Below are 13,810 nucleotides of genomic sequence, written 5' to 3'. Positions count from 1 at the left end.
AGACCAAAAACTTCCTTGCCAACTGGAGCAGATTTATTTTCACACCATCTGTGTAAATAAAATACATTCAGTACAGCAACTTCATACGACTGGGCTTCAACATGCACACCTCTCCTCAGCGGGGTCTCAGGCCGTCTCACACAATGCATACGGGTGTGCTGTGACATTCTCTTATAAACGAGAACAAAAACTAAATCAAAAGTATAAGTTGTATTTCAGCTTATTTCTTACTCAAAAGTGGCAATTTTGTGTTTTTGTCAAAACCGAAAATGTACTTAAACAGCTAAGCTAATCTTATACTGTACACTTCACGTTATATTAAAATAACAAAATAATTTGTGATCAAACATATACACATGGATGCTCTAGTTTAAAGTTCGCCTAATTTGCATAAAACAACTAAGTGCTGTACGACAAATAAAACTCTTCAAATACATTAACCAACAGCTAACATGTTATTAAAACGTCTGTGAGCCTAACGAAGTATAGTTGAATCACTATTCATCATGTTTTTCCCGTGTTTTAACACTTTATGAACTGGGGCACATTTAAACACTCACCCATCCTCGGCGGGGTTTCAGGCCGTATAGAGTAGCGCGAATCTACAGGATGTGACATCATCACAGCAGAAAAAGATATGACAAAATGTAAATATGACTTAAAGGAAGGACTTTTGGTGAATTATAAAAAAAATTGTCAAAGCATTTTAACACACCTGTTACACGTGCGTGTGTGTTAGTGCAGGCACAGAAAAAGAAATATATTTTTTATTATTGCATTATTTATCACTATTATGTTATTTTATTTTCCCTATTATATTTTTATTTTTCATACTTTTACACACATGTGTAAATGGTATAAGAATACTTGCATGATAATATTTGGTAGGTCATCACCTCGCGATGTGATTCAGTCAATTATCAGGACAATCTGATGTAGAGTTTCAAATTAAAAGCTTTAATTTAGAAATACGACAGGCTATATCAGATTGTCTTGATATTTAGTAAATAACAGTGAGGTGAACTACTAGTCTGGACTGAAATGAGTCTGTGGTAACAAGACATTCATTTTTAATCTGAAATTGAAATAAGCCTGGATGTCATTTAAAAACTAATTCTTTCATAAGTACTCCATGACTCTGATATGATTAGCCTATACTTTTTACTTTTACTGTGTACTTTTTGAAAAGGCCCTTATACAACACAATAAAAGTATAATTCTTCTGACTTTGATGTCTGGTAAAACTATTATGGAAGATTTTTTTTTTCCAGACATCAAACTCAGAAAAATGGGATTCATTATCATTATGGGACACTGACAGTGGATTACTCAAATAGAACTTCATAGTAGCCTACTTGTGCATATAGTCTAAGAAGTACTTATATCACGATATCAGAATCCTGGAGTAAACGTTTTTATCAGACAACAAAATCAGAGGAAAACTTATTGATATTTCCACTGTATTGTTTATTTGACTTCCATTTCAGTCAGGCAGTGTGATGCAAGTGTGAGGAGAACAGGAACAAATCAGGAGAAAGACACAAGGTGGGAAAGATTCAAAATGTTTTACTGGTGCTCAGTTGAGTTCCAGCCATAGACTGTAAAGTTCAAGCAGAAATACTGGTTGTAATCTCTCACACAATTTAGCTACTCCCTCTCAACCAATCGGCATGCCGCTGTCAAATTTTAAAATGTGTTCTCTGTCTTCCGCTGTCATTTCAGTGCGATCGCTGCGACCCTCCTCCGCCCCAGTCACATCCAATCCAGCTCAGCTGAGTTCATAGACAGCCCCTGAAACCCACTCCTCATCACAGCCTGCATATCCTTACAATCACCACTAACTAGTGTTTGGTGGGGGATCCCTCCTATCCTGCTCTCGGCCTCGCTACCCCTCATGAAGTAATCATGACAGAGTCTAATCGCTAAAGACATTGCATATTTATCTTTTCCTAAACTGCGAAATAAATAGTTGTTAACTTAAGTCTCTGCTGATTGAAATAGTTTTTCAAGACCCACCTAAATATGTCATGAAAATTGCACCCTTGAACTTTTTAAAAATCCTTTATTTAACTTAATGAATCAAAATGATTTATGTATAGATTTGTTCCATTTCATCTTCTAAGAATGGAAATGCTAAGCCTCTAAAAATCAATTGCCTTGCTCTTCAGCTTACTTGAAGTGAGATTTTTCCCTGTCTTAAACAGCAGAACAAGGTTCTTGTACACAGATTGCTGAACTGGGAAAGAGCTACAGAGGCAATTATCCACAAGAATACTAACAAAACGTCTTAATCCAGGAACTCAGTGAAGATAGAAATACAAGATAATAACGTCCCACTTCTGTTAACACTGGCATCCATATAATCCTCAATCAGTAGCCATGTTGTGGATTAATGGAAAGAGTGAAGTTTACAACAATCACTTGTAATGTTTCTGTTTGCACCTTGAGTTTTTTTTTTCTCAATGTATGTTTTAAGTATTTTTCTTGTTTTTATTTCTTCCCCTGTCCAAAGATAATTCCTTTTCCTCTTTTCCAATGCATTGAGGCCCTTTAGGCCATTATGTTACCATTCACTGAGATTTGTGTTTGCCTGGATCACGGTTCTCATCTACCAACAGAGGTTGCTTACCAGCTTATAATAATATAAAAGATGTTTGCCAAGGACAGTATCAGAGGATTACATCAAGTACATTTGGAGTGACCCCTATCTTCAAGTTAGCAAAGAGAACCTTTCAGGGCCTGATATTGTAGTTTCACAGACAGACATCCCTGATTAGTGGTGTGTGTGCACCAATCAAATCTGTTTACCCTAATGGATAAACAATTCCACACTTTAGATATTATCTCTGTCTTACTGTTGCCAAAGTGTATCATTTGTGAACTTTGTGTATTGAGGTTAGGGTTAGTATCTGGAAAGGCTGTTGTCATAGAATAAAAACGGTAATGTCACACATTTACAAATTTTTATGCATGTTTTTGTTAAAGTTTCTGATGGTAAGAACTCTAGTGACAAAACTAATTCGACTATATTTGTCTATTACATTTATGAATCATTAAACACTACACCTGGGATATTTGAATGTATCAGCACATGCTGTTTTCTGCGATGATAACTCATCATCATGCAACACTGCAATGCAAACATTTCTTTTATGTTATTTTTTAAACACAGTTGCGAAATGTTTGTGAGTTTTTTCTTTGAACAAACATATTTTCAGTTTGTCCCATGTCCTCTGGGGAATTAGAATCACTTCAAGTTCTTGAATTTGAGTTTTGAAGATTTTTGGGTTAGAGAGTTTCATGTATGGGACACGGTGCTAATGTGAAATCATTCCTTCAAAACCTGTTCTTTAGCAGAAAAAGGCATTTGAATTTTGAATGTATATCCTATCAGTTTGATAGAGAATCAAGTGATGTGTACGTGTACTAGGATAGATCTTGATAGAGCTTTCAGTAGAATTCACTATCATAATCAAAATCCATCACTTGGATCTGGTGCTTTTTCTTCTCTTCCTCTTGTTCCTCTTCTCTTTTCTGCTCCTCACTTTCTTCTTCATTTGTCCCATCTTCTTTTTTGATCTTACTAAACTCCTTGTATATTCCAGTTAGAGCTTTCGCTGCTTCCAGAGATACTTTTAGATTTCCAATCACCTCCTTTTCTTCATCTACACTCACAACTGAGAGAAAGAAACAAGGGAACACTCACTTTAAGGAACACATATTGTTACTACTTTTTCTTTTGCAGCACAAAGCATGACACACAAACATTACATACTGTCTATTTGTTGGTTGATGACATCATTTCCTGTCAGGAGCAGTTCCGGTAAATCCAGAAAAGCGTGTCCAACATCCACACACTCCTGGTCATCGTCCATCGGCTCATTGACTACTGTAAACTTTAACCTGCCACACAGACACACACAGACAGACACACAGACACACAGACACACAGACACACAGACACACAGACACACAGACACACGCACACACACTCTTAGTTGTAGCTTCTGCATTCTACACTAATGTGCAAAAGTAGACAGAAAACAGCAGCAACACTACCTGCCCTGGTTGGGGTCAGTACGCTCCAACATGGTGTAGAGATACTGTCTGAGTGGAGCTGACCCGGAACCATCCACATAAATCACTGAGAGAGACAAAAGGAGAGATTGAGGTTTGTAAAGGAGCTTAGAGTGTCATACTAGCAAAGCTTGCACTTTCTCACCTCTTGTAAAATTGTAGTGAATCTCTTTTCCGTCTAATGGTTTGCAGAGGGACATGGGTGTCTCAGTTGTCTCCATTGGGATGCCAAGCAGCCGATATTCCACATAAACTCGCTGCACCGACTTGTCCAGCACCACAAGTGAGGAGGGCTCAAACATCAGGGACAGAATCTCAACTCTCAGACTTTCTCCCTTAAAAGCAAACCAGTTCTGTTCAGCTCATTACTTTGAGGTAGATGAAACCAATGTGGTCTTTTTGAATAATACTGTAATAATCTGGTCAGATTATTTAAAATATGAATAGTTGTTTAACAGGCATTATAGCAAAATGTGATTGTAAAACTAAATGTAAAATAGCATGTTACTCTTTTGTTATTATACACTAACTTTGTACCTTCTTCATTTTTGGCTTTGCTGTAGTGATGATGTCACTTTGTGAGGAACTTGTCTCAGGAGACTCTGGGATGTCACTTTCTTCTGCAGCTACTGTTAAGTCAAAACAAATAAAATGAGATCTGATTAGTTTGAAAGCTTATTTTAATTAATACATGTCTTTATTTTTAAGGGTTAAGATCAAACGCTATATTTTACTGTTATTCTTTGAATACTTGAAAAAGGTTAAGCTTCATATAGTAGGTGTTAAGATCTATTGTTTGGATATGAGTAGTTACCGCTCTCCCTCTGCTCCTTTTCCTCCTCTTCTTCATCAAGTGACAAATGATCCTAAGGAGAAGAAATGAGTTCACCAGACAGATCTTATTTTGTGTTTACTATTTATTTTGAAACTCTTGTTTGTCATTACACAAACCTTTTTTAACTTGTATTTATTTGATGTGAATATTGACTTTTACAGATATAGTTTAATGGCCTCTGAAAAGAGAGAGAGAGAGAACGAGATCCTACCTGAGCCCTGGCATCGTTTGTAGAGCTACTCCTTGACATTGAGGAAGAAGTTCCCTCTGAAGACCTTAAATGAGATTTAATAGTTTATCAATATACAAATTATCTACATTTGTTTCAGTATCAAATTTAGTTTTAGGTAAATATGTAAAAAGGAAAAAAAAACGAGTGATTTCCTACAACTGAAAACTGTCTCTACATATGTGATGGTTGGTTAGACCGTTCCCTTAACTGTCCATCTACACATTTGCTTACTTCCTTCCTGGTTTCAGATTGGGTACTCCCTGGTAAATATTTGGTGATGTCTTGGTGGATCTTTTCTTGTACCTGGACTGGCCACTTGCTGTTGGGATCACAGACATGGGATGCTCTCGTCTTCTATACTCTGAGCTTTTCTGTTGGACCAGTGGTGGTTGAGGCTGTGGCTTTGAGCAGACAAATAAACTCGTAAAAATAGTGAAATAACTTGGAAATACACTGCTTTTGTTTTCGCTCCTTCTTAAAAACCTCACCAAAGCTTGAGTCTCTTCCTGTGCTGCTTTTGTTTCAATTGGCCCGAGGAAATGAGGCTGTGGGAAAAAAGAACAGTTATTAAGAAAGGAAACAGGACGCACCTTCCAACACAAATACACACCAAAATGTCACCTTCACTCTCGGCTTGGCTATGGGCCTCTGTGACGTGTCCTCTCTTTCTTGTCTACTCAGCACAGCGTCCAAAGATGGTTGTATGGGGTACTTCCATCTTATCATGACTCTGACCATGCCCCGAGCTCCTCCAGCTGGATCTCTCAGGACAAAGTCACCTGACAGGCCAGACAGACAAAAAGTACTTATATATATATATATGTAAGACTTTTTTCTCACTTGTAGCTCAGGTAGAGAAGACTAAAGTGGTTTGTGGCAGCTTCCTGTGAGGCTGTGTTTTCTTTCAGTTTTTGAAGTCTAGTTTTTTTTAATTAGTCGACCCGGGACTGTTGTTTTTTCTCTTTTGTCAATTTTTGGGTAATAAATCCACCACTTAATTTTGAGACAACCACAACCACCACCAGTGCCGAACAGCCACACTTAAATCCCATTTTTCATGTAGACTTACAACCAGTTTGTTGTAATCAATACCATGATTGAATTATTGAGTGACTATACAGGAGTTTTTACTTTTAGTAATCAGTGGGAATATTCGATTATACAGTTCAGGTTTAATCCAAGATCATTTGACAATAGTGATTTGTGAACCTTTGTATATCAAGCTCTTGATTTAAATCCCCAGAGGAAGCAAGGTGAAAGAAGAGTTTACATCTTACCCAAAACAACTTCTTTTGGTAAAACATCCAAAATGAAGACTGACTCGTATCTAGCATAGAATGAAGAACTTCTTCAGCATTTTTAGACTACTCATTTTTTTGTGTTATTGCCTTCTGACTTTATATTACCTTCTATTATTTCCTAATTAAATGGTGTAGCTCCAACATTTCCTTATAGGTCAGTGTTCATCTGAAGACATTCTTTCTCTGTTTTTTGTTTTGTTTTGCAGTATCAAACATCACAACAGTATTGTCTTTTTTAAATTGTCTTTTTAAAAAAAGACAATATTAATAAAGACAATGACACGGCAACAATGCTACAAGTTTGCAAGATGTTGTTTTATTGGGATTCAACTTAATGAAGAATAAAACTAGTTTTTAAAACTTTACTAAAGCACATATTTCACATATTTACTTTGTTACAGTTTGTCCTAAATCCAAGTGTTCATTTTTTTTATTTTTTTTTTATTTTACAATACGCTGTCCCCCATTTGTTTATTTTACAAGGTACAGTACATTTTTCCTTTCTGACATGTTTTGTTATTTTCCTTGATCTTAATTGTCTTTCATCTTTATACACACAATTGTCCAGTATTTAGGTACAAGGAATCTCCTGATTGGTCAGAAATGAGATGTCTGTGTATATTCTTTAAAACAGAAAACAGTAGTTTCAAAATGGAGATTTAAGCACTTCCAGTTTAAAAACGGATTTATTCAAAGTCCAAATAACTTTATAGGTTGCAGGACGGCTATTCAGTTTCAACTCACAACGTTTTTATACACAATTTAAAAAAAAATCAAACATGGATTTGCTTCATTTATTTTTCTTTGAATGAACAACTTGACCTGGAATAATTAAGGTCGAAATAGTTATTTCTACGGTGAGTTGATATTGAGCAGCTGCAATCGGTTCTATCTTAGAAGATAAGAGGTTAGATGCCAAAACAGTTGTAGTATGAGACCAATTATTTTAAACATTTATGTAAAACATGTAATATGTTCTACCTACAGCTAGATAAATGCTTACTATAGTAACGTCTCTTTGTCTCACCTCTGATGTCTCGGCCTGAAGCAAGGATTCGCAATGGGATCGGGGTCTTGGCAAGATAGGACGGTGGCATCTCGTCTTCAGTGTCATCAAACACGTAAACCCACAAACTGCTGGACCTACAGGTATAATTAAAGTCAAATGTTTACAATATTTATTATCTTTCTTTATTCAAATTATTGAGATGATTCAGATTATCCTTACTTAGACTATCATACCTCAGGTAGTGCAACACATCAGTTGTAACTGCTAGTGGGTAGCTAGCAACGTCATTGAACACCGGTTCAGAGGTGCACCTAATTGTTTGCGAGACATGAGGCGGCAAGTCGTAGAACCTGTAGGTCAGGTAGGAATCAGGAAGAAGTCCTGTCCAGCGAGCACTAAGGCCAACACAACGTTCCAACATAATCTCCAACTCATTGGGGATCCCACCACCATAGTCATATAACTCCTGCAAACACCATTGAACATCTGTTGTTGTATTTTACTGACACTGACACACGAGAAGTGTTGACATGTTCTATAACAGTGGTTCTCAACTGGTTCATCGGGACCCAGAAATGGGCCACGGAGCCTATTCAGTGGGTTGTGAATGTGTGCCTGGACATTTTATTGTGTCAAAACATCTATGAAGGGCTTTTTAAAACACGTTTGTTCTGTAGTACAAACTGCACAATTTGTCCTTTATTAAATCTGAACGGTTGAAAAATATCTGAACATTGGGTTGTTAATATCTCATTAAGAAACTAGAGATGGGTCCTGAGGCTGGACCAGTTGAGAACCACTGTTCTATACGTTGACATATTCCTTATGCATAGTACAAGTCATTTTAAGAAGCAGTTTGTGTACCTCGTAAGCAGCACCTTGCCAGCCAAGAGAGATCTGAACAGGTCTCTGCACGGCTCCTCTCTCCCTCAAAGGGTTGAGGGGTTCAGCAGAATTGAACAGGCATACCCAGAAATCCACAACGCCAACAATGTCCCCCTCAGAACCTTGAACCCAAACAGACAGAATTTAAGATTTACTTTGATTCTTAGTTAACAAATAAACACACATTGCATCATTAAACAAGTCCATCATAGTATTTAACAAAGAATATCTTCAAATCACTACATTTTAAAACAATAGACAGCAGTAACATAAGAAGGTAAGATGGGGTATACATGTTTTTGTATACAACATCACTCACCTGTAATGTTGACAGATCTACACATACGCTCTCCTCTCCTTTCCTTGGTGCCCATTAGAGACAACTGCCCACTTCCATGTGTCAGAAAACTGACCCCCCCTAACGCCTGGTGAAGCTCTACTCTGACCCTTGAACCTTCCAGCCTGCCCACATCTCGGTCCGTCAGAGCATAGCGGGACGTGAAGCTGTAGCTTGGTTGGCAGCCTGAAACCAGAGGAGTGGAGTGCATCTCATAGTCTAAGAGGCTGTAGGTGCAAAAGGTCACAATGTCTCCTCCTCCGTTCATCTCTCCTTGATGGATTCTTCCCATCGTACGAAGCCCAGATGGGGTGAAAGTTGCTGCCTGGATATAAAATACATAGCAGTTAAGACGGATTGGAAAAAAGTTTCTAATAATTTAAAATAAAAAAAAGTCATGTACAACTTCTACATGTTTTTAGACCTTCAGATGGATCTCCAACAGTGACTCTCCGGCCCTTAACTGAGAAAAAGATTTGTCTTCACGTGACTGCAGCACCTCTGGGTCTCCAGCTAGCCAGGTGTACTGTGTTGGCATGGTCTGTTTGGGGCTGTAAGCAAAGTCTCTCATCTGAGCTTTGGAGTGTAAATATCAAATAAGAGAAAATAAGAGTTATAGGGGGTATTGTTCCAAATAATAACTACACATATGTTTATTACATCGCAAATTATTAAATGATTGTTTTCATTTATACTTTGTAAACTGTTGATCTGAAGCAATTGTTTTCCTAAAAGTTTGTCTTTTTCTGCCATCCTCCTCCTGCTCTCTTCCCGCACTGTCTCCATTTTCTGGTTAACTGAAGTCAACTCCTCCTTGGAAACAAAAGTTTGATTCAGGATTAAGTTTACTCAAAATTGGAAAAAGAAAAATGTGAAGAAAAGCTAAGAGAGATCATCTCTGAGTGTACCTGTAGATCTTCGCTGATACGGTGCTCCATCAGCAGAAGGTTTCTAGTTTTTTGTAATTCCAGGACAGTCTCAGCATGGGAGGCCTGAGTAATTGCCACATCATGGAGGGAATCTTCTACCTTGTGACCAGTCAAGAGAAAACCAAGCTCCGCTCTGCTCTCCTGCTGCATCCTAAATGCCTTTTGTTGAAGGATAAAGTTATTTCATATTTGAAGCAGCTTAAAGAGGGCTTAAAAAAGAACAATACATTGAATACAATTATGGAAAAAACCTTGATCTGCAAAAGAATACTGCTAAGCTCCTCCGCACTCATGTCAAACTCCTGAAAGAGAGGAGAGGACAATACAACTGTTAAAGGTGTGGAGGACATCTTGATAAAACACCACCATATGTGTGTGTGTGTGTGTGTGTGTGTGTGTGTGTGTGAGAGTGAGTGAGTGCATCCTTGACCTTGGTGACGGAGTCTAGTCTATTTTGCAGAGCATAAATCTGCTCTTTGTAGTGGAGAACCTCTTGTTCTAGATGTTCACTTTTCCCTTTCACCATCACAGAAAACTCTAAACGAAGAAAAACAGAACACATAGAAATGGGATCAGCAATACTGTTTCTGTTCCAATATCTTAGCTACTGGAGAATTTGTTTGCTTTGTTTTGCATTGTGGATAAATGAAGGCTTCAGGTGTGCCACAGAAGCTACATAATATAAACAAATCTCTAACTGTAACAGCGAATCCTATTTTCCTTTAATTGACAAAAGCAATGAAAACACGAGAGACTCTTACCTTTTTCTAGCTCCCTCTGCTCTTCTAGTCCATCCTTCTCCCGTCTCAGATTGTCCTTTTCCAGCCTCAGCTTCACTCTTTCTTCCCTCTCAGCTTGCAGAATCTCCTCAAATCTCTGAATGTTAATGCTGCTGAATTGTTCTCCCTCTGTCGCCCTCTTCTGGTCATCTTCACTACATTTTTCCAACTGGTCACCCTGGTTTCTTTGATCAGCTAAAGTTCTAGGAAGTGAAAGGTAAATATAAACATACATAAGGAAAGGAATCTTATTTAAAGTCCTATTCTGCTTTGCAAAGCTACTTGAATTGACTAAAGATTGTTTTGCAGGACTTAACCTCTTCAGTAGAGTATCATAGTTTTCTTTTATGAGATCCCTCTCTCCCTCCAGGTCTGATAACCTCTCTTTAAGCTGAGATTTAAAAAAAATATTCAAACGGGTTAAAAGCTAATATCCTATCTTTTCAAATGTTTATTTGTCTTTCTTGGGGTTGTCTTACCTTGTCCATAGTTTGTAAAGACAAGGTGGAGGTGGTAAGTTCTCCCTCCAATTCCAGTGCTCTCTGTCTCTCCTGCTTCAGCTGCTCAGCCAGTTCCTCCACTTTCTCCAACAGAGCTTCCTGACTGGCCCTCAATGACCTCTGACTCTATGGTACACACATAAATATACAGTATATATATATATATATATATATATATATACATATCTAAATGTATATAGTATATATATATAAAGTACAAATAGAGGGCCCTTACCTCCTCAAGCTGATTTTCATATGCCTAGAACAAAATGATAATTATTTTATTATCTGTTTACATGACCTAAACAAGAGACTAATGAGACAATAATGCTCACCTCTTGCAGTTCGTTTAACTTCTCTTCTGTGACCCTCAGGGCTGTACTCTTGTCAGAAAGCTTCTTTTGTAGACGGATCAGATCAACGTCCTCTCTAATAGTAATTCTGGCGGAGAAAATATATTTTTGTATTATTGATGAGATATGATAATGATATGAAAAAAGAAAAATGAGAAAAACAAAACAAATTTCCCTTCACAGGGTTAAAAAAAAAAAGGAACCTTTTGTAAGACCTGTGTCTTTCTATCTGTTGCTTCCTTGTATCTTTCACGGTTTCCTCAATCTCTTTTTCTTTCTCTCTCAGCGTTTCTCGAAGCGCCTGGGCAGTCAGCTCCAGCTCTGCAACCCTGACTTGCTCAGCCACACTGGACCTGCTTGGAGGGAGAGATGTAAGAGAGGTCAGAGTGAGGGAGGTGTGTGAGTGAGGGTGGACAGCAGAGGAAGAAGACTTATGTCGTAGAAAGAAGGGTAAAAATTGATCAGGAGTCAGAGAAATCAAATATTAAGACCAAAAATGACTAATAAAACAAATACAGGACTGAAAAACTCTGACTTGAATCACACCATTTCTAAATATGATAAATTAAGATGACATGAGTGGGTTTAGGCATATTACATTTAAGTTAGACATTTTATTACAATTGTCATGTAAAAAGATTGTTAGAAGAAAATAAGATACTGCTAATATGTCAAAAAACAAACTGCACTCCAAAGAGCTGTGTAGGAGGGGACTCCTTCACACGTTTGGAACAGACGGTGTCTGTTTAAACACAAGAAATAAATGCCATTAAAAAAAAGGAAATCATTCTAAAATTGTCTTTGTCCTTTTTTTTTCTGTTCAGCTCTAAATGATGCATTCACATACTTACAATTTCTCCATTTCCACTCTGGTGTCTTCTAACATCGGGCCATAGCGAGGTGGAGCAGTCTGGGGTGCTCTCCTGACTTCCCCATCCATTTCTCTATTTTTACCTGACATAAAGACAAATCAATTGTAAGGGCAGAAGGTCAAGGACAGAAAAGAAATCAGCAATATATCCACGTTTTTGACATAGCACACATACCTTTACTGAACTTATATGGTGTCCGTCCCCGGAGGTCCATGATGTGCTGCCTGGCCATGCTCAGTTTGTTCTGTAAGACTCCTTTCTGGCTCTCCAGCATAGCCACATGGGCTTCCAGCTCCTGTATGGTGTCCTCCATGTCCCTCTCCTTCACACCACTGGACCCAGGACGTGCCTGCCGAAGACGCATCAGTCTTGCTGACATTCTGTAGCATATGGAGGTTAAATGTGAGTTAAATCAGCTAAAGGGAACTTCCCTTGTTGATGCAAAATTGATTTGCCCAGTTCACCCCAAATGCCTTCGGTAAAGTGCAGTCTTAAGGATAAATGTCAATGTTTCTGTGTTAATATATTACCTGCGTAGCCTTTGCTCCTGTGTACATGTGTGTTGTCTTAGAACACTGTTTTCCTCTTGCAGTCTTAGACACAGGTCTTCCAGGTGCTCTCTGGGAAATCGAAACAGGCGCTGTGGATCTGCCAATGAGAGAGTGAGAATTATTCATAAATCAACAAGTTGATGCCTTTGTGTGCATTTGAGTGAAAGACTGAAATATTTCAATAGACATGTGCCATGCTTTTACCTTTTGACTTCAAGACATGATGCTTTTTCCATAGCTTCAAATCATGAGTATCTGGAGAAAACAACAAGAAAATGGCATACAAATCACTGGAAATATATAAACAAAAGACATCTTCTGCTTCTTTAGTAATATGACGTGATGTCTTATTACATTTTAATATTTAACATAAACATTCTAAATTGATGTACTTCCAGTACAGATTTGTCTACAATCACCACATCACAAGATGACAAGGATGTTGAATTCTTCCTGGTCACACACGAACCTTGGACAGTTGATAAAAGTCCCCTCTTCATCAGTCCAACATCCCTGACTGGGAGGTCTCCTGCTGTCTCATCCACCACATGGGACATCATACCTCTGCATAGAGACTTAGTCAATCAGAAAACCAGAAAACATGTAATATCGTTATCCACTGCTGGTTCATTAGGCCATTGTTGATATAAAAAGTGAATAAATGTTAGGTTATTTGATTTGAAGCAACATAAGAAACCATGTTTGACTCTATAGAGACCATACACTCCCACATGTTACATTCAGGAGACTTAAACTTCCTACCTGGTAAAACTGTCATGCCCAAAACATTATTGATAAAGAAAAGATCATAGGATAAATGGTTTGGCTAGTAGCCTCTTTGGGAACGCTTCCGTTTAACGTGGTTAACATTTAGACATTTCCATAAAGATATCAGCATTTTAAACTACATTAACACATTTCTTGACTTACCTCTTACGTAATCCAAACAGGTTTCGCACGTCGTACTTTCTTGCCTGTAGGCTCCAAACCTTCAATCATCACTTGGAAGATATCAGTTTGAATCATTTTCACCCCTTGCTCTTTTCCATCTCTTTAAAGTTATCTCTATATGGATCTCAATTTGAATGATTCTAGAAGCGTTAAAATAAGTGATTTCAATGTGTCTACTATGTGTCTGCGTTCATTTATC

At 37.8% G+C, this 13,810-nt stretch overlaps 1 protein-coding gene across 1 annotated transcript; it reads right to left on the bottom strand.

The window, feature by feature from the left end:
• Window positions 1–1,185: 1,185 nt before the first annotated feature.
• rpgrip1 (RPGR interacting protein 1) lies at window positions 1,186–13,254 on the bottom strand. The gene is made up of 30 exons (XM_061031566.1): window positions 13,130–13,254; window positions 12,865–12,915; window positions 12,640–12,757; window positions 12,284–12,489; window positions 12,089–12,191; window positions 11,441–11,593; window positions 11,220–11,325; window positions 11,120–11,143; window positions 10,864–11,010; window positions 10,702–10,775; window positions 10,367–10,587; window positions 10,036–10,142; window positions 9,857–9,907; window positions 9,585–9,764; window positions 9,372–9,489; window positions 9,101–9,252; window positions 8,659–9,001; window positions 8,319–8,461; window positions 7,688–7,920; window positions 7,473–7,588; window positions 5,766–5,923; window positions 5,633–5,689; window positions 5,376–5,545; window positions 5,124–5,187; window positions 4,892–4,943; window positions 4,615–4,706; window positions 4,223–4,412; window positions 4,060–4,144; window positions 3,776–3,903; window positions 1,186–3,677 (listed from the first exon to the last, which is right to left on the bottom strand). The coding sequence occupies exons 1-30, from the start codon at window positions 13,218–13,220 to the stop codon at window positions 3,451–3,453; spliced, it is 3,960 nt and encodes a 1,319-aa protein (XP_060887549.1). The 5' UTR covers window positions 13,221–13,254; the 3' UTR covers window positions 1,186–3,450.
• Window positions 13,255–13,810: the final 556 nt, after the last annotated feature.

This window comes from Labrus mixtus, chromosome 23 (assembly GCF_963584025.1).
Source record: "Labrus mixtus chromosome 23, fLabMix1.1, whole genome shotgun sequence".
Taxonomy (NCBI): Eukaryota; Metazoa; Chordata; class Actinopteri; order Labriformes; family Labridae; genus Labrus; species Labrus mixtus.
Note: the sequence above shows the minus strand (reverse complement) of the source record. Positions and strands in the feature narration are given on the sequence as shown.

Excerpts from the sequence above, each read along its gene's own strand:
- rpgrip1 (XM_061031566.1), bottom strand. The coding sequence starts at position 13,220 with ATGATGTCCCATGTGGTGGATGAGACAGCAGGAGACCTCCCAGTCAGG. Across the intron at positions 9,908-10,035 it reads GACTAGACTCCGTCACCAAG|GAGTTTGACATGAGTGCGGA; the intron begins GTCAAGGATGCA and ends CCTCTCTTTCAG. Across the intron at positions 9,765-9,856 it reads GTATTCTTTTGCAGATCAAG|GCATTTAGGATGCAGCAGGA; the intron begins GTTTTTTCCATA and ends CTTCAACAAAAG.